A 15,826-nucleotide genomic window follows, 5' to 3' on the forward strand; every position below is an offset into this window, starting at 1 on the left:
ATTTTAATCGATATTTTTTTGCAGCTTCCTTTTGGCCTCAAGAATTAGTGACTATGCTTCTTTAGTATGGTCTTTGAATCTGGACTCCACTGATTAGTCCAGTAACACAACCACTGCACTGCCCTTAACTCTTATTGTTTCCTCCCTTGGTAATCAGTTTTTAAATCCAATTTGCCACCATCCCTGTAATTCCATAGCCTTTAATCTTCAATAGTCTCCTGTGTGGTAATTTATCAAAGGCTTTCTTAATGTCCATGTACACCGCATCCACAGCATTTCCCCATCCACCATATCGGCCACCTCATCAACTTCGCCAAATGCAACCTACTTTTCTGAAATCTTTGTTGGCTGCTTATAATTATTTTCTCTTCATCTAGATATTTAGTCATTTTATCTTTCATTAAAGATTCCAAAATTAACCACACGTAATTATCCAGGTTAGCTCCGCCTCTCTGACTAGATTTAAAAAGCCGATATATATTATATACTTATGGTATCAGGCATGCAACTGTGTGTGGATTCTTGGCATCACAAACAAAGCTAGATCACAGCCAATCTAGAGAAACTTTCCAACACACAAAACCACCTAACTGAACTGAACAAAGGAGTAATTAACCTCTAATTGATAGCAATTAAGACTTTGTGGCATTAAACAGATAAGATTACACAGTTGCACTGCAGCAGATTAATACGTAGCAGATTAAGCGATACAAGGCAGATTTACTGTGAGCAATGCCACAATCTATTATCTCACTAAAACAGATACAGTTAATTGTGAACTATAATATACAAAACGATAATACATACTTTGAAGTCCTTTCATAGAAGGTGGATATGGAGCCTGCCAAGTTGGTAAACACTGCTTGAATTGCTGAAGCCAGAGACAAGTGAGTGAAGATACTGGACAGAATGCCAACAATACCACCTCCAATGGACACCATTCCTGCTGTTGGCGTTTCAATTTGAGATTCCTTGGAACTTAGCTCATGAAAAGCATCTGTGATTTTCACTAAAAGTTTAAGCAGTGAAGTTAGATTTCCTAGAGGTTCCTGTTTTTTCTTTAACCATTGGGTAGGGGTGTGTGGTGCTAAAAGTGGGGGAAAAAACAACCTCAGTTATCCATGGTAACTCTTCCCTCGTGGCAGAAGCCTTAGAGGCAACATTATCGCATTTTTGGGTTTTCAAGGAGGCTTAGCTCCAGAAACAGTAAAAACAGTCAGTTATGAAAACTCCAAGCAAAGAATAGCATAATTGTTGTTGGGACAAGCTCTAACCATGGCAGGTATGTACAGAGCCTATTTTAATGCTAAAATGAGAACAATTGCCAAATTTTTTCAGAAGACATGACGAGGGATGACATAGCAAACAATCATGCCAATGCACACTCCCACTGACTAAATTCGGAGTATGGATCGAGTTCAAATTGAAGCTACTTCACATTCTGCTGGGCATCTGCACTTGTTTCAACAACAATTTGTATTTATATACCGCCTTTAACATAGTAAAACATCAAGGCGCTTCATAGGACCGACTAAACAAAATTTGATAGCCACTTGAGATATTCTGACAGGTGGCCAAAATCTTGCTCAAAGAGGTAGGTTCTAAGGAACATCTTAGTGGAGGGGAGGTAGAGGTTTAGGGAGGGGAATACAGAGCTTACAATCTAGGCAGCTTAAGGCATAGCCGTCAATAGGGGAGTGAAGAAAATTGGAGATGTGCAAGAGGCCAGAATGTGAGTGGCACAGAGATCCTGGAGGGTTGCAAGAGGTTACAGAGATAGGGAGGGGTGAGACAATAGAGGGATTTGAAAACAAGGATGAGGATTGTAAAAATGGAGGCTTTGCCAGACTGGGAGCAGAGGGGTGATGGTGCGAGTTAGGATACAGGCAGCAAAAAGTTTTGGTTGAGTGCAATTTACGGAAGGTGTAAGGTGGGGGCCAGCCAGGAAAGCATTGGAATAGTCTAGTCTAGAGGTTAACAAAAGGCAAGAGGGTTTCAGCAGATGAGGAGCTGAGACAGGGGTGAAGATGGGCAATGTTACGGAGGTGGAAGTAGGTGGTCTTGGGGATGGAGAGGATATTGAGTCGGAAGCTCAGCTCAGGGTCAAATACAACGCCAAGGTTCTGCCTCACAAACAAAAAGATAACATTTAGCATGTCACTGAGAAAATCCAAGGAGCAAGTAGAAATGCAAGGGACACAAGTGACTTTCAAATTTAACATTTCCTGTTAGATTTGTGAAAATATTTTGGTGAATCTGTGATCAAACCCCAGGAAATGCAAGTCAATCGAGGACATGGATTGTAGAATCAGAAATTTACAGCACAGGAGGTGGCCATTGGGCCCATCGTGTCCGCACGGGCCGACTGAGCTATCCAGCCTAATCCCCACTTTCCAGCTCTTGGTCCGTAGCCTTGTACGTTACATATCCAAGTACTTTTTAAATGTGGTGAGCGTTTCTGTCTCGACTGCCCTTTCAGGCAGTGAGTTCCAGACTCCCACCACGCTCAGTGAAATCATTTCTCCTCATATCCCCTCTAAACCCTCTACCAATTACTTTAAATCTATGCCCCCTGGTTATTGAGCCTTCTAACAGAAATATGTCCTTCCTAGCCACTCTATCTAGGCCTCTCAATTTTATACACTTCAATTAGGTCTCCCCTCAGCCTCCTCTGCTCCAAAGAAAACAACCCCAGCATCTCCAATCTTTCCTCATAGCTAAAATTCTCCAATCCAGGCAACATCCTCGAAATCTCCTCTGTACCCGCTCGACTGTAATCAGATCCTTCCTGTAATGTGGTGACCAGAACTGCATGCAGTACTCTAGCTGTGGCCTAACTAGTGTTTTATACAGTTCAAGCATAACCTCCCTGCTCTTATATTCTTTACCTTGGCTAACAAAGGCAAGTATCCCGAATGCCTTCTTAACTACCTTATCTACCTAGCCTGCTACATTCAGGGATCTGTGGACATGCAAGGTCCCTTCTGTGTCCTATCATTTATTGTGTATTCCCTTGCCTGGTTGGCCCTCCCCAAATGCATTACCTCACACTTCTCTGGATTGAATTCCATTTGCCACCGTTCTGCCCACTTGACCAGTCCACCGATACGTTCCTAGTCTGCAGCTTTCTTCATCAACCACACGGCCAATTATTGCATCATCTACAAACTTCTTAATCGTACTCCCTACATTCAAATTTAAATCATTGATATATGCCACAAAAAGCAAGGGACCCAGTACTGAGCCCTGCGGAACCCCACTGGAATCAGCCTTCCAGTCACAAAAACATCATCAACCATTACCCTTTGCTTCCTGTCTGAGCCAATTTTGGATCCACTTGCCTCGGATCCCATGGGATTTTACGTTCGTGACCAGTCTGCCATGTGGGACTTTACCAAAAGCCTTGCTAAAATCCATATACACCCTGTCAAACGCACTCCTCTCATTGACCCTCCTCGTTACCTCTTCAAAAAATTCAAGTTAGTCAGACACAACCTTCCCATAACCAATCCATGCTGACTGTCCTTGGTTAATCCATGCCTTTCTAAATGAAGATTTATCCTGTCCCTCAGAATTTTTTCCAATAATTTTCCCACCACCGAGGTTAGGCTGAATGGCCTGTAATTATCAGTTTAACCCTTTTTAAACAATGGTACAAAGTTAGCAGTCCTCCTGCAGCACACCTGTAGCTAGAGAGGATTGGAAAATGATGGTCAAAGCCTCTGCTATTTCATCTTTTGCTTCTCTGAACAACCAAGGATACATTTCATCCGGGGCTGGGGATTTATCCACTTTCAAAGCTGCTAAACTCCTTAATACTTCCCCTCTCACTGTTTATTTCATCTAATAATTCACACCACTCCTCCCCGATTGCAGTGTCTGCATCGTCCCTCTCGTGAAAACAGATGCAAAGTATTCATTAAGAACCATACCCATGTCTTCTACCTCCACACACAGGATACATTTACTACTCTTTCTTCAGTTATCCTCTTGCTCTTAATGCAAATCTAAAACATCTTTGGGTTTTCCTTGCTTTTACTTGCCAATATTTTTTCATGCCCTTTCTTTGCTTTCCTAAAATTTCTTTTTTAACTTCACCCCTGCACTTTCTATACTCCTCTGGGGTATCTATAGTTTTGAGCCCTCGGTATCTGTCCTGCCCTGTATGCCCTTTGACATCCAGAGAGCTTCAGATGTGTTATTCCCACCCTTTTTCTTTAAGGGAACATACTTGCTCTGAACTCTCACACATCATCATCATCATAGGCAGTCCCTCGGAATTGAGCAGGACTTGCTTCCACTCCCAAAGTGAGTTCTTTGATGGCTGAACAGTCCGATACGAGAGCCACAGACCCTGTTCACAGGTGGGACAGGCATTCGTCGGGGGAAGGGGTCGGTAGGGCTGGTTTGCCGCACGCGCCTGACCTCTTCATGCTCCTTGCGTCGAGCCTCAAAGAGCTCAACGCCCTCCCGGATGGACCTTCTCCACCTCAGGCGGTCTGCGGCCAGGGTCTCCCAGGTGTCAGTGGTGATGTCGCACTTTACCAGGGAGGCTTTGAGGGTGTCCTTATAACATTTGCATGAAGGAGCCGTTCCATACGCGTCCTCCTTTGACTCGTTTACCATGAAGGAGCTCCGCACAAAACATTTACTTCGGGAGTCTCGTATCTGGCATGCGTACTATGTGGCCTGCCCAGCGAAGTTGATATAGAGTGTGGTCAGTGCTTCAATACTGGGGATGTTAGCCTGGTTGAGGCCTGTCCTCCCAGGAGATCTGCAGGATCTTGGAGATATAGTTGGTAATGTATCTCCAGCGATTTGAGGTGTCTTCTTTACATTGTCTAAGCCTCAGACCCATACAAGAGGGTGGGTATTGCTACAGTCCTGTAGGCCACGAGTTTGGTGGTAGATTTGAGGGCCTGGTCTTCAAACACTCTTTTCCGCAGGCGGCCGAAGGCTGCGCTGGCGCACTGGAGACGATGCTGAATCTCCACATCAATGTCTGCCTTTGTTGATAGGAGGCTCCTGAGATATGGTCTATATTGTCCAGGGCCGCGCCGTGGATCTTGATGATTGGAGGGCAGTGCTGTGCGGCGATGACAGGCTGGTGAAGGACCTTTGTCTTAAGCTTAAGGCCCATGCTTTCATATGCCTCAGTGAATACATTGACTATATCTTGGAGTTCAGCCTCTGAATGTGCACAGACGCAGGCATCGTCTGCATACTGCAGCTCAATGACAGAGATTGGGGTGACTTGACCTGGAGACGGCGTAGGTTAAACAGCTTCCCACTGGTTCTATAATTTAATTCCACTCAGCGGGGAGCTTGATGATTACGAGGTGGAACATGGTGGCTAGGAAGATTAAGAGGGTTGGAGCGATAACACAGCCCTGTTTGACCCCGGTCCGGATGTGGATGGAGTCTGTAATGGATCCGTTGGCAAGGATCACGGCCCGCATGTCATCGTGAAGCAGGCGAAGGATGTCGACAAACTTTTGGGGGCATCCGAAACGGAGGAGGCGCTCCATAGACCCTCATGGTTGACAGTGTCAAAGGCCTTTGTAAGATCGAAAAAGGCCATGTATAAGGGCTGGCGCTGCTCCTTGCATTTTCCCTGCAACAGTCACGCTGCAAAGATCATGTCTGTTGTGCCCCGGAGACAAAATCTGCAGTGTGATTCCGGGAGGAGCTCCTCGGCCACAGGGAGAAGACGATTGAGAACTCGAGCGACAACTTTCCCAGTGGCTGAAAGCAGGGAGATTCCCCTGTAGTTGCCGCAGTCGGATTTGTCCTCCTTTTTACAAATGGTCACAATCACTGCATCTCAGATCTCCCGGCATGTTCTCCTCCCTCCAGATGAGAGAGAGGAGGTCACGCATCCGCGCCAACAGCGCCTCTCCGCCATATTTTAGTGCCTCAGCAGGGATTCCATCCGTACCCGTAGCCTTGTTATTCTTAAGCTGTTTTATTGCTTTGCCAACCTCGTGCAACGTTTCACTGAGTTGGTGGCATGCTGCGGGATGGAATCGAGAACACGCGAGTCAAAGGCAGAGTCTTGATTGAGGAGATCTTCAAAATGCTCCTTCCATCGGACCGACAGCCTCTGTGTCCTTGATGAGTGTTTCCCCGTTCTTGGCCAGAAGTGGGGTAGGGCCTTGGGAGTTTGGACCGTAGGTGGCCTTGACTGCAGTGAAGAATCCTCGCATATCGTGGCTGTCAGCCAGTTGTTGTATCTCCTGTACTTTCTCCATCCACCACCTGTTCTTTAGGTCCCGAGTTTTTTGTTGGACCCGAGCCTTGAGCCGTCGGTAAGGGTGTTAGGCTGTTGCTGGAGGCTCAGAAATGCTTTGTGCTTGCGATCTATTAGTTCTTCGATCTCCTGATCATTTTCATCAAACCAGTCCTGATGTTTTCTGGTTGAGTGACCAAGTGTCTTTTCACAGGCACTGGTTATAGAGGTCTGGAGGACAGATCAAGCGCTATGGGGATTCAGCATCTCAGGGTCATTAAGGCATGCCAGATTGGGGCGCTGGCTGTATAGGGCTCTCTTAGCTGGGTCTCTAAGTGCCCCGGCATCAACTTTTTTGCGGCACTGCTTCTGCTGTCCCCTCTGCTTTGGGGCAATGTTAATGATGATGGATCAGATTAGGCGGTGGTCCGTCCAGCAGTCGTCAGCTCCTGTCATAGCGCAGGTGATGCGCACATCCTTGCGATCCCTGGCTCGGACGACGACATAGTCAAGCAGGTGCCAGTGTTTGGAGCGAGGGTGTTGCCACGATGCCTTGTATTTGTCCCTCTGGCGGAACAGGGTGTTGGTAATGAGGAGTTCATGTTCTAGACATTTTGTCAGGAGTAGGGGAGGTGTGATTGGCAGAGGGGATGGGAATTGACTTTCCAGAGGGCTGTGTCTTTGCCAACCCTGGCATTAAAATCACCCAGGAGGATCAATTTGTCACTTGTGGGGACACGGGACAAAGATGTCTTGAGGTTGGAATGAAAAACCTCTTTAGCCTCATCCGTTGCATCGAGTGTGGGGCCGTACGCACTGATGACTGTGGCACATTGGTTCCGAGATAGGGTGCGTCGGAGAGTCATGAAGCGTTCGTTGACCCCACAGGGGGAGTCCTTGAGGCGGTCGACCAGTTCATTCTTGACGGCAAAGCAGACTCCATGCAGGCGGCGTTCTGCCTCTGGTTTCCCTTTCCAGAAGAAGGTGTAACCTCCAACATGTTCCTTCAACTGGCCTTCCCCTGCCCGCCGGGTCACGCTTAGGGCGGCGATGTCAATGTCAAAATGTCAGAGTTCCCAGGCAACTATGGCGGTGCGGCGTTCTGGCCTGTTCCTGTTGGGATTGTCCATGAGGGTCCTGACGTTCCAGGTCCCGAACTTCATACTGACGGAGTGGAAGATGCCTGTCCGCAAGTTCTTTTAACGTGGGGTGGCCGCTGCACATCAGCAACCACATGGGCTTAGCGGAACAAGATCCAGTGGCAAGGGGGTCCAAGACAACTGGAGAACAGGCACAGCTCGATAAGCCTAATTGCCTACGGCGAAGTGTTGACCGCAAGCTCGGCGCCAAGTAGCGCCATTGATGGTGGATGGCCCGAGGCTAGGTTGGGGGGATAGGCATTAGGAAGGTGACTTCCAAAGTTATTTTAAAAGATTAAAAGTTGATAAAGGTTCTCAATTATGTCAAGAGTTTCTAAGAGTTGTTAAAAGTCAAAGATGTAGATTAATAATAAATGCTTAAAAGTATTTCGGTTGAGTCTCTAAAATGTAAGTTTAAAACTGGCCAGTCTCCGGCTCAGCTGCTGAGGTTGGGCCGTGCCTCCAGGCGATATCGCGCTGAAAGTGGAAGGCGAGCCGGCCTGAAGGTGCGTGTGTCGGTGGTCTGGGCGCGGCTGGTGTCCCTGGAGCTCCGCTGGGCTGGAGTCCCTCCTATCTCGGTGTCCCTGAAGCTCCGCTGGGCTGGAGATCCTCCTATCTCGGTGCCCCCACCCACCCCGCCCCGGCTGGAGCTCCTGCTCTCCCGGTGTCCCTGCTGGGAATTCTTGGAAGGCGGTCTGCACCTCCAGCTGGATAAGGGTATCGCTAAGGATAACCCTCACTATCTCCTCCTTGAATGCCTCCCACTGCTCCGACACTGATTCAAGCAGTTGTTTCCAGTCCACTTTGGCTAAATCAAATCTCAGCTAGTAAAATTGGTTTTTCTCCAATTGAGAACTTTTATCCCTGGTTTGTCTTCGTCCTTTTCCATAACTACCATAAATCTAACTGAATTATGATCACTGCCACCAAAGTGCTCTCCCACTGATGCCCCCCCCTCCACCTCCCCAGCTTCATTCCCCAAAACTAAGTATGGAACCGCACCCTCCCTTGTTGGGCTTGCTATGTACTGGCTAAAAAAAGTTTTCCTGAATGCATTTTAAGAATTCTGTTCCCTCTATACCTTTCACACTAATTCTATCAGTTAATATTAGGATAGTTGAAACCCCCTATTACTACCCTATTGTCTTTGCACTTTGCAGAAATTTGCTCTTCTATCTTCCTCTGACTGTTTGGGGGTCTATAAGTACACTCCCAGCAGTGTGATTGCCTCTTTTCTGTTCTTCAGTTTAACCCATATGATGATCATTTGATGATCCTTCCAACATATTATCCCTCCTCACAGCTGTAATTGTTTTTAATAAATACTGCAACACCCACCCCCCGCCAACCTCCTGCCATCTTGTCTGAAAACCCTGTAACCAGGAATATTGAGCTGCTATTCCTGCCCTTCTTTCAGCCATGTCTCAGTAATAGCTGTAATATCATACTCCGTGTCTAACTGTGCCCTCAGCTTATGTGTCTTATTCCCTAGACTTCTTGCATGAACAGCTAAATAATAAACTGCCCTATACTTTTCCCAATAACCCCAACTTTAGAAAAACATCAGTAATGCACCTTGTGAATTCTGTATCCAGTTAGTGGCAGCTTTGTACTCTGAACTTATGCCAGCTAGGACCTGGGATGAGACTGCCTAAACACCATGTTTCATCTGGATTCAAACCAACAGCCAGGGTCAAAAGACAACACGCTAATCCACTGCAGTAGTGTGTCAAATTGAGTACTTTATTAAAATTACGCTGCTCGGCTGTTAATTATTAGCCTGGATTTTGCGGTCAGTGTCGAAGGGACAGCACTCGCTGCTGACCTTGATAAAAAGCTGCCCACAAAAATTTAGCGGGCTTTAGAGTGTAGATTTCCTCTATTCCAATGTCAATTTGAATTTGCCACCATTTATAGGGGATCTATTGATCAAGCAACAGGGCAGGCAGCAGGCAGGCTGATCAGCCAATGAGACTGATGAATTCTCAGACAGCGAAGCAGGAAGTAAAAAAGCGTGGAACTTAATTCACATTTTAATCATTGTACAGAAAGCAAAATAAAAATTTGGACATAGACATGGGATTAAGGAAGAAACAGAAATATCATACTTAAAAAAAAAAAATTTAATTTTACAAAATCATGCAATTATTAAATGTTCTTCCAAGGAAATAAGACTCCCCACTTGTAAAATGTGTTTTTCAGGGCCAGAGGTTGTTCAGCAGTAATTATGACTTGCTACGCTGTTAAAAACCTGTTACTCCTGATTTAACAAGGCTCAACATTGTTTTTTTTTTTACAGTGAGATTAGTACATAAAAAGTTGAAGTTCATGTCAAATCAGTGATCCTGTATTGATTGCATCTGCGAAGAGTGCAACAGTGCACCCTGTGGAGCAGAGCATCTCTGACAGCAACTTCCGGACCTCGTTTAATTGCACGTGAACGGCAGATGTTGCAGAGTCTTAAACAGTAATGACGGCGACTGCCGACAGTTTTGCCGTCATTACAACTGTAAATTCTGGGCCATTGTGCAATGAGTTTAATACAGCGGAGGAAGCAAGCAGTCAATGGAAAAATCACTTCAGATTTCATAACAATTTCTAATAATTTATCTGTTTAGTAAAATGGACAGAAAACAAGGTGAAACAGCGATTTACTTGTACTTTTCAATTTATGTACTGTATTCACAGCTCACGATGCGGTTTCCTCTACATTGGGAGAGACCAAACGCAGATTGGGTGACCACTTTGCTCAACACCTCCAATCAGTCCTCAAGTGCGACCCCGAGCTGCCGGGGTCATTTTAATTCTCCGGACCACTTGCACTCTGACCACTGTTCTCGTCCTCCGACACTGCTCCAATAAATCTCGATGCAGTCTAGAAGAACAGCACCTCATCTTTCTATTAGGCACTTTACAGCCTTCGGACTCAACATTGAGTTCAGCAATTTCAGATCATAACCTCTTCTGGACCCATCTTTTGTTTCTTTACTTGTCCCATTACCATCTCCTTTCGCCTCGCACCATCATCCCCTTTGTCATTTAATCTCTCTTGCCTTGCATCCCATTACAGGCCTTTCCTTTCCATCTCCTTTCTCTGGCTCTATACTTGCTTAAAACCTGTTGCATCTGACATTTTCCAGTTCTGACAAAAGTCATCAACCTGAAACGTTAACTGTTTCCCTCACCACATATGCTGCTCGACCTGAGTATTTCCAGCATTTTCTGTTTTTATTTCAGAAAACAAGACTGCTTCGTCAGAATTCTTTGTAACCATTTGTTAGAAAGAATCTCGATGACATGACCTCTTTTTCAGAAAAAATTGCGCTGATTCGTTGCCTCTTCTAATTCGTTATATTTGGAGATGGGCAAGTAAAATATTTTATTAGCTCATAGGAGCTACAAATAAAGTGAATGTGGTAAAACCGGTGTAGCAAGTAAAATCTAAACCACAAAGCTACTCTACCACAATTCTCTCAACTTACAATACATATTGCAGTGAAGCGGGGGCAGAGGAAGGTAGTACTTACTTTTTGTTTTTTGTTGAAACATAGTTGAGAAGAGAGAAAAGTCAACACACTCGACAATCACATTCAGGATATGAACAAAGGCATCCAATGTGGATAAGTTCTGGAGAGAGAGAGAGAGAACAGGAAACAATAAATAAAAATATTCCTTTACTCAGCTGTGAAGTCTGTGTGTAGAGCAGCAACATTACAGGATTGGCAGACTAGAAAGGCTTTCACCCACTTTAGCTCATCCATCCAGAAAGACCATAGTCTCCCACCATGCCATCTAGAGTTTTCACCTTCACTACTTAACCTGCAATGCACCTTATGAGCTGATTACTCAAGAACTCTCTAAATTGTATTGGTAGGTCATAGTTTAGTTTGAAGTCGTAATCTAGATATATTTATCTATTTTATATACCTCTATAAAAAAGTTACTTCAGTTAGTTTCTTTTAAGGCTGAAAAGAACAAGCTTTTCCAGTCTTCCCTTATAACTCAGTCTTCGAACGTTAGGGATTAGGTTAGAGATTCTTCTCTTTACTGCCTTGAATGGGTTTCCCTTGAGTCTTGTTGACAGATCACTCAAGCTGTGGTCTGGACCGAAACAATATATAATTAAAGTGTGACTTCCTCCAATTTGCACTCTGTCTAGTTCAATTCTCTGTTTTTGTCACTTATTGTTCCAGTGATGGAACAGATAGTACATCTTTCATAGATTCCCTCTATTTTCCTAGCTTATTCCCCCAGTTACAGTCAGTGGATAATTAAAGCAAATGACCCAATAATCCTAAATTCTCTGAAAAAGACATACAATTTAATACTCAACATTTTTTAATTACTTTAATTATTCTGTTATCCCAAGCAGCCACTCTTTGTCCCCCTCTAACTTTTTCCAAACAATTTTGTTCTGTTCTGAAGGTGTGACTGGTGTTCCTTGTTCTTGGGTTTCACGTCTTCAAACTAGCAGTTACAGGTAGCTTGGGAATGGATAAATCAACACAGGCTAGGATTCAAAACTGGGAGCCTCTTGCTAAAGCTGTTCTTTCCCAGATTCTGGTTCCAAACCATAGAAATGCATTAAGGGGCTTCGCAGCTTTGAAAGTGGATAAATCCCCAGGGCCAGATGAAATGTATCCCAGGCCGTTAAGAGAAACAAGAGGAAATAGCAGAAGCTCTGACCATTTTCCAGTCCTCCCTGGCTACAGGTGTGGTGCCAGAGGATTGGAGGACTGCCAATGTTGTACCTTTGTTTAAATAGGGAGAAAGGGATAGATCGAGTAATTACAGGCCAGTCAGCCTAACCTCAGCAGTGGGGAAATTATTGGAAAAAATCCTGAGGGACAGGATAAATCTTCATTTGGAAAGACATGGATTAATCAAGGATAGTCAGCATGGATTTTCAAGGGGAGGTCATGTCTGACCAACTTGACTGAATTTTGAGAGGCGGTAACCAGGAGGGTCGATGAGGGCAGTGTGTATGATATAGTGTATATGGATTTTGGCAAAACTTTTGATAAGGTCCCACATGGCAGACTGGTCACGAAAGTAATAGCCCATAGGATCCAGGGCAAAGTGGCAAGCTGGATCCAAAATTGGCTTGGAGGCAGGAAGCAAAGGATAATGGTTGAGGGGTGACTGTGTGACTGGAAGGCTGTATCCAGTGGAGTTTTGCAGGGTTCGGTGCTGGGTCCCTTGCTTTTTGTGGTATATATCAAGACTTGGACTTAACTGTTGGGGGTATGATTAAGAAGTTTGTAGATGACAATAAAATAGGCTGTGTGGTTGATAATGAAGAAGAAAGCTGTGGACTGCAAGAAGATATCAATGTACTGGTCAGATGAGCAGAACAGTGGTAAATGGAATTCAATCTGGATAAGTGTGAGGTAATGCACCTGGGGAGGTCTAACAAGGCAAGGGAATACACATTAAATGGAACATCACTGAAAAGTGCAGTGCAGGTCCCTAGATCCCTGAAGGTAGCAGGCTAGGTAGATAAGGTGGTTAAGAAGGCATATGGAATACTTGCCTTTCTAAGTCGAGGCATGGAATACAAGAGCAAGGAGGTTTTGCTTGAACTGTATAAAACACTGGTTAGGCCACAGCTGGAGTACTGTGTGCAGTTCTGGTCACCACATGACAGGAAAGATGTGATTGCACTGGAAAGGGTGCAGAGGAGATTTACATGAATGTTGCCTGGACTGAAAAATGTTGGCTAGGAGGAAAGATTGGAGATGCTGGGTCTGTTTTCTTTGGAACAGAAGAGGCTGAGGGGTGACCTGATTGAGGTGTATAAAATTATGAGGGGCCTGGATAGAGTGGATAGGAAGGACCAGTTTCCCTTAGCAGAGGGGATATGGATTTAAAGTAACTGGGGGGAGGTTTCGAGTAGATAGGAGGGGAAATTTCTTCACCCAAAGGGTGGTGGGCGTCTGGAACTCACTGCCTGAAAGGGCGGCAGAGGCAGAAACCCTCACCACATTTAAAAAATACTTGGGTGTGAACTTAAGAGTGCCGTAACCTACAGGACTACGGACCAAGAGCTGGAAAGTGGGATTAGGCTGGATAGCTCTTGGTCGGCCGGCGCGGACACGATGGGCTGAAATGGCCTCCTTCCGTGCATTACATTTCTATGACTCTATGATGACAGGGCTGTCCTGAGAGATTGTATAGAATGGGCCTATACTCTGGAGTTTAGAAGAATGAGGTGATCTCATTGAAACATACTAGATTCTGAAAGGGATTGACAGGGTAGATGCCGAGAGGTTGTTTCCCCTGGCTGGAGTGTCTGGAGCTAGTCTCAGGATAAGGGGCAGGCCATTTAAGACCATGAGGAATTTCTTCAGTGGGTTATGAATCTTTGGAACGCTCTGCCACAGAGGGATGTGGATACTGAGTCTGAGTATATTCAAGGCTGAGAGAGATAGATTTTTGGACTCTAGGGGAATCAAGGGATATGGAGATCGGGCGAGAATGTAGAGTTGAGGCCAATGATCAGCCATGATGTTGTTGAATGGCGGAACAGGCTCGAGGGACCGGAAGGCCAACTGCTGCTCCTATTTCTTATGTTCTCAAGTATATCTAAAGCACTCTAAATATTGGACAATGGCAAATTAGTTCCATCCAACTGCCTGTGCAAACACAGCCACTTACAGATAAGGTAGCATCATCCAATGTTGGTAAGATTTTGGCACTTAGTTCCTCACAGCATACATTGGCTTCTGCTGTTGCCACCAGAGCTGCGCAACGTGCAAATGTTTTATACAACTCAGCCCATGTCTTCAGCAGTGACTTCATTGTAGGCTGAAGGGTGGAAAAGAGAGATTCATTTTTCATCTTCTGACGACAAAAATGTGCATCCATTCAATATACACTTCATCCATGACATTCTTCATAAACTGCTATTAACCATTAAACAAAGTCAATGCCCATCTCTGCTATTTACAAAACTGGCCAATTCTACAGGTTAACTATAGTTGTAACCATTTCTGGTTAAATGGACCCACAGAAAGAATCCCAGCCTCGCACCCCGGGTCTCTTCAGCCAGCCAGCTGATCCGGCCCAACGACGGGCTGTACCTGCCCTAGGGCCGCAACCTACTACTGACTTACATTTTAGACTTTGATTCAACTTTTAATTAACTCTTAATCTACTTTTATACTTTTAATCAACTTGAGAAACTTTTTAAACAATTTGGGAAAACTTTTAAACTTTTAAACAACTTGGAGAATTTCTCTTTTGAAACCGCTGGAGAAACTTTTAAATAACTTTGGAAGAAACTTTTAAAACATCCCTCGGAACTCCAGCGGACATCTGACCCTTCCTAATGCCTGCCCCCAACCAAGCCTCGGGCCACCTACCATCAAGGACGCTACTCAGCGCTGAGCTTGAGGCCAACATCTCGCTGTAGGAAATTAGGCTCATACAGCAGTGCCTGGTCTCCAGTCGTCTTGGGCCCCCTCGTTACCAGACCAAGACCGTGCTCAGCTAAGCCCCTGTGGTTGCCGGTGTGCAGTGGCCACCCCACGTTAAAAGAACTCACGCACAGGCATCTTCCACTTCGTTAACATGAAGTTTGGGACCTGGAACATCAGGACCTCATGGACAACTCCAACAGTGACAGGCCGGAATGCCACACTGCTTTAGTTGCCCGGAACTTAGACACTTTGACATCGACATCGCCGCCCTAAGCGAGACCTGGCGGGCAGGGGAAAGCCAGCTCAAGGAACAAGGTGGAGGTTACACCTTTTTCTGGAAAGGAAAACCAGAGAAAGAATGCCGCCTTCACGGAGTCGGCTTCGCCATCACAAATGAGCTGGTCAACCGCCTTAAAGACTCCCCCTGCAGGGTTAACGAACGCCTCATGACTCTCCGACTCATCCTATCCCGGAACCAATGGCCACAGTCATCAGTGCGTATGCCCCAACACTTGATGCAATGGAGGAGACCAAAGAGGGTTTTTATTCCAACTTCGAAACATCCCTGTCCCGCATCCCCGCGGGCGACAAATTGATCCTCCTAGGTGACTTCAACGCCAGGGTCGGCAAAGACAATCCTCTGGGGAGGTGTGACTGGTAGAGAGGGGGTAGGGAAAGCCAACTCCAGCGGTACCCTACTCCTGACAAAATGTCTAGAACATGAACTCATCAATACCCTGTTCCACCAGAGGGACAAATACAAGACACCATGGCAACATCCTCACTCCAAACACTGGCACCTGCTCGACTACATCATCGTCCGAGCCAGGGATCGCAAAGATGTGTGCATCACCCGTGCCATGACAGGAGCTGACGATTGCTGGATGGACCACCGTCTAATCCGATCCATCATCAATGTTAATATAGCCCCAAAGCAGAGGGGACAGCAGAAGCAGTGCCGCAAAAGTAGTCAATGCCGGGGCACTTAAGAGACCCAGCTAAGAGAGCCCTATACAGCCAGCGCCTCACAGCTAGCC

The 15,826-nt window shown here is 45.6% G+C and overlaps 1 protein-coding gene across 1 annotated transcript in view; it reads right to left on the reverse strand.

The window, feature by feature from the left end:
* Window positions 1–15,826, reverse strand: part of rif1 (replication timing regulatory factor 1) — a 100,103-nt gene that overhangs the window by 22,770 nt on the left and 61,507 nt on the right. Inside the window, exons 20-22 of the mRNA XM_070875320.1 lie at window positions 14,026–14,175; window positions 10,896–10,995; window positions 808–1,087 (exon numbers count right to left, since the gene is read on the reverse strand). Of these exons, the coding sequence (XP_070731421.1) occupies window positions 808–1,087; window positions 10,896–10,995; window positions 14,026–14,175 (530 nt within the window). The remainder of the gene's footprint in view (window positions 1–807; window positions 1,088–10,895; window positions 10,996–14,025; window positions 14,176–15,826) is intronic.

This window comes from Pristiophorus japonicus, chromosome 3 (assembly GCF_044704955.1).
Source record: "Pristiophorus japonicus isolate sPriJap1 chromosome 3, sPriJap1.hap1, whole genome shotgun sequence".
NCBI classification, from domain to species: Eukaryota; Metazoa; Chordata; class Chondrichthyes; family Pristiophoridae; genus Pristiophorus; species Pristiophorus japonicus.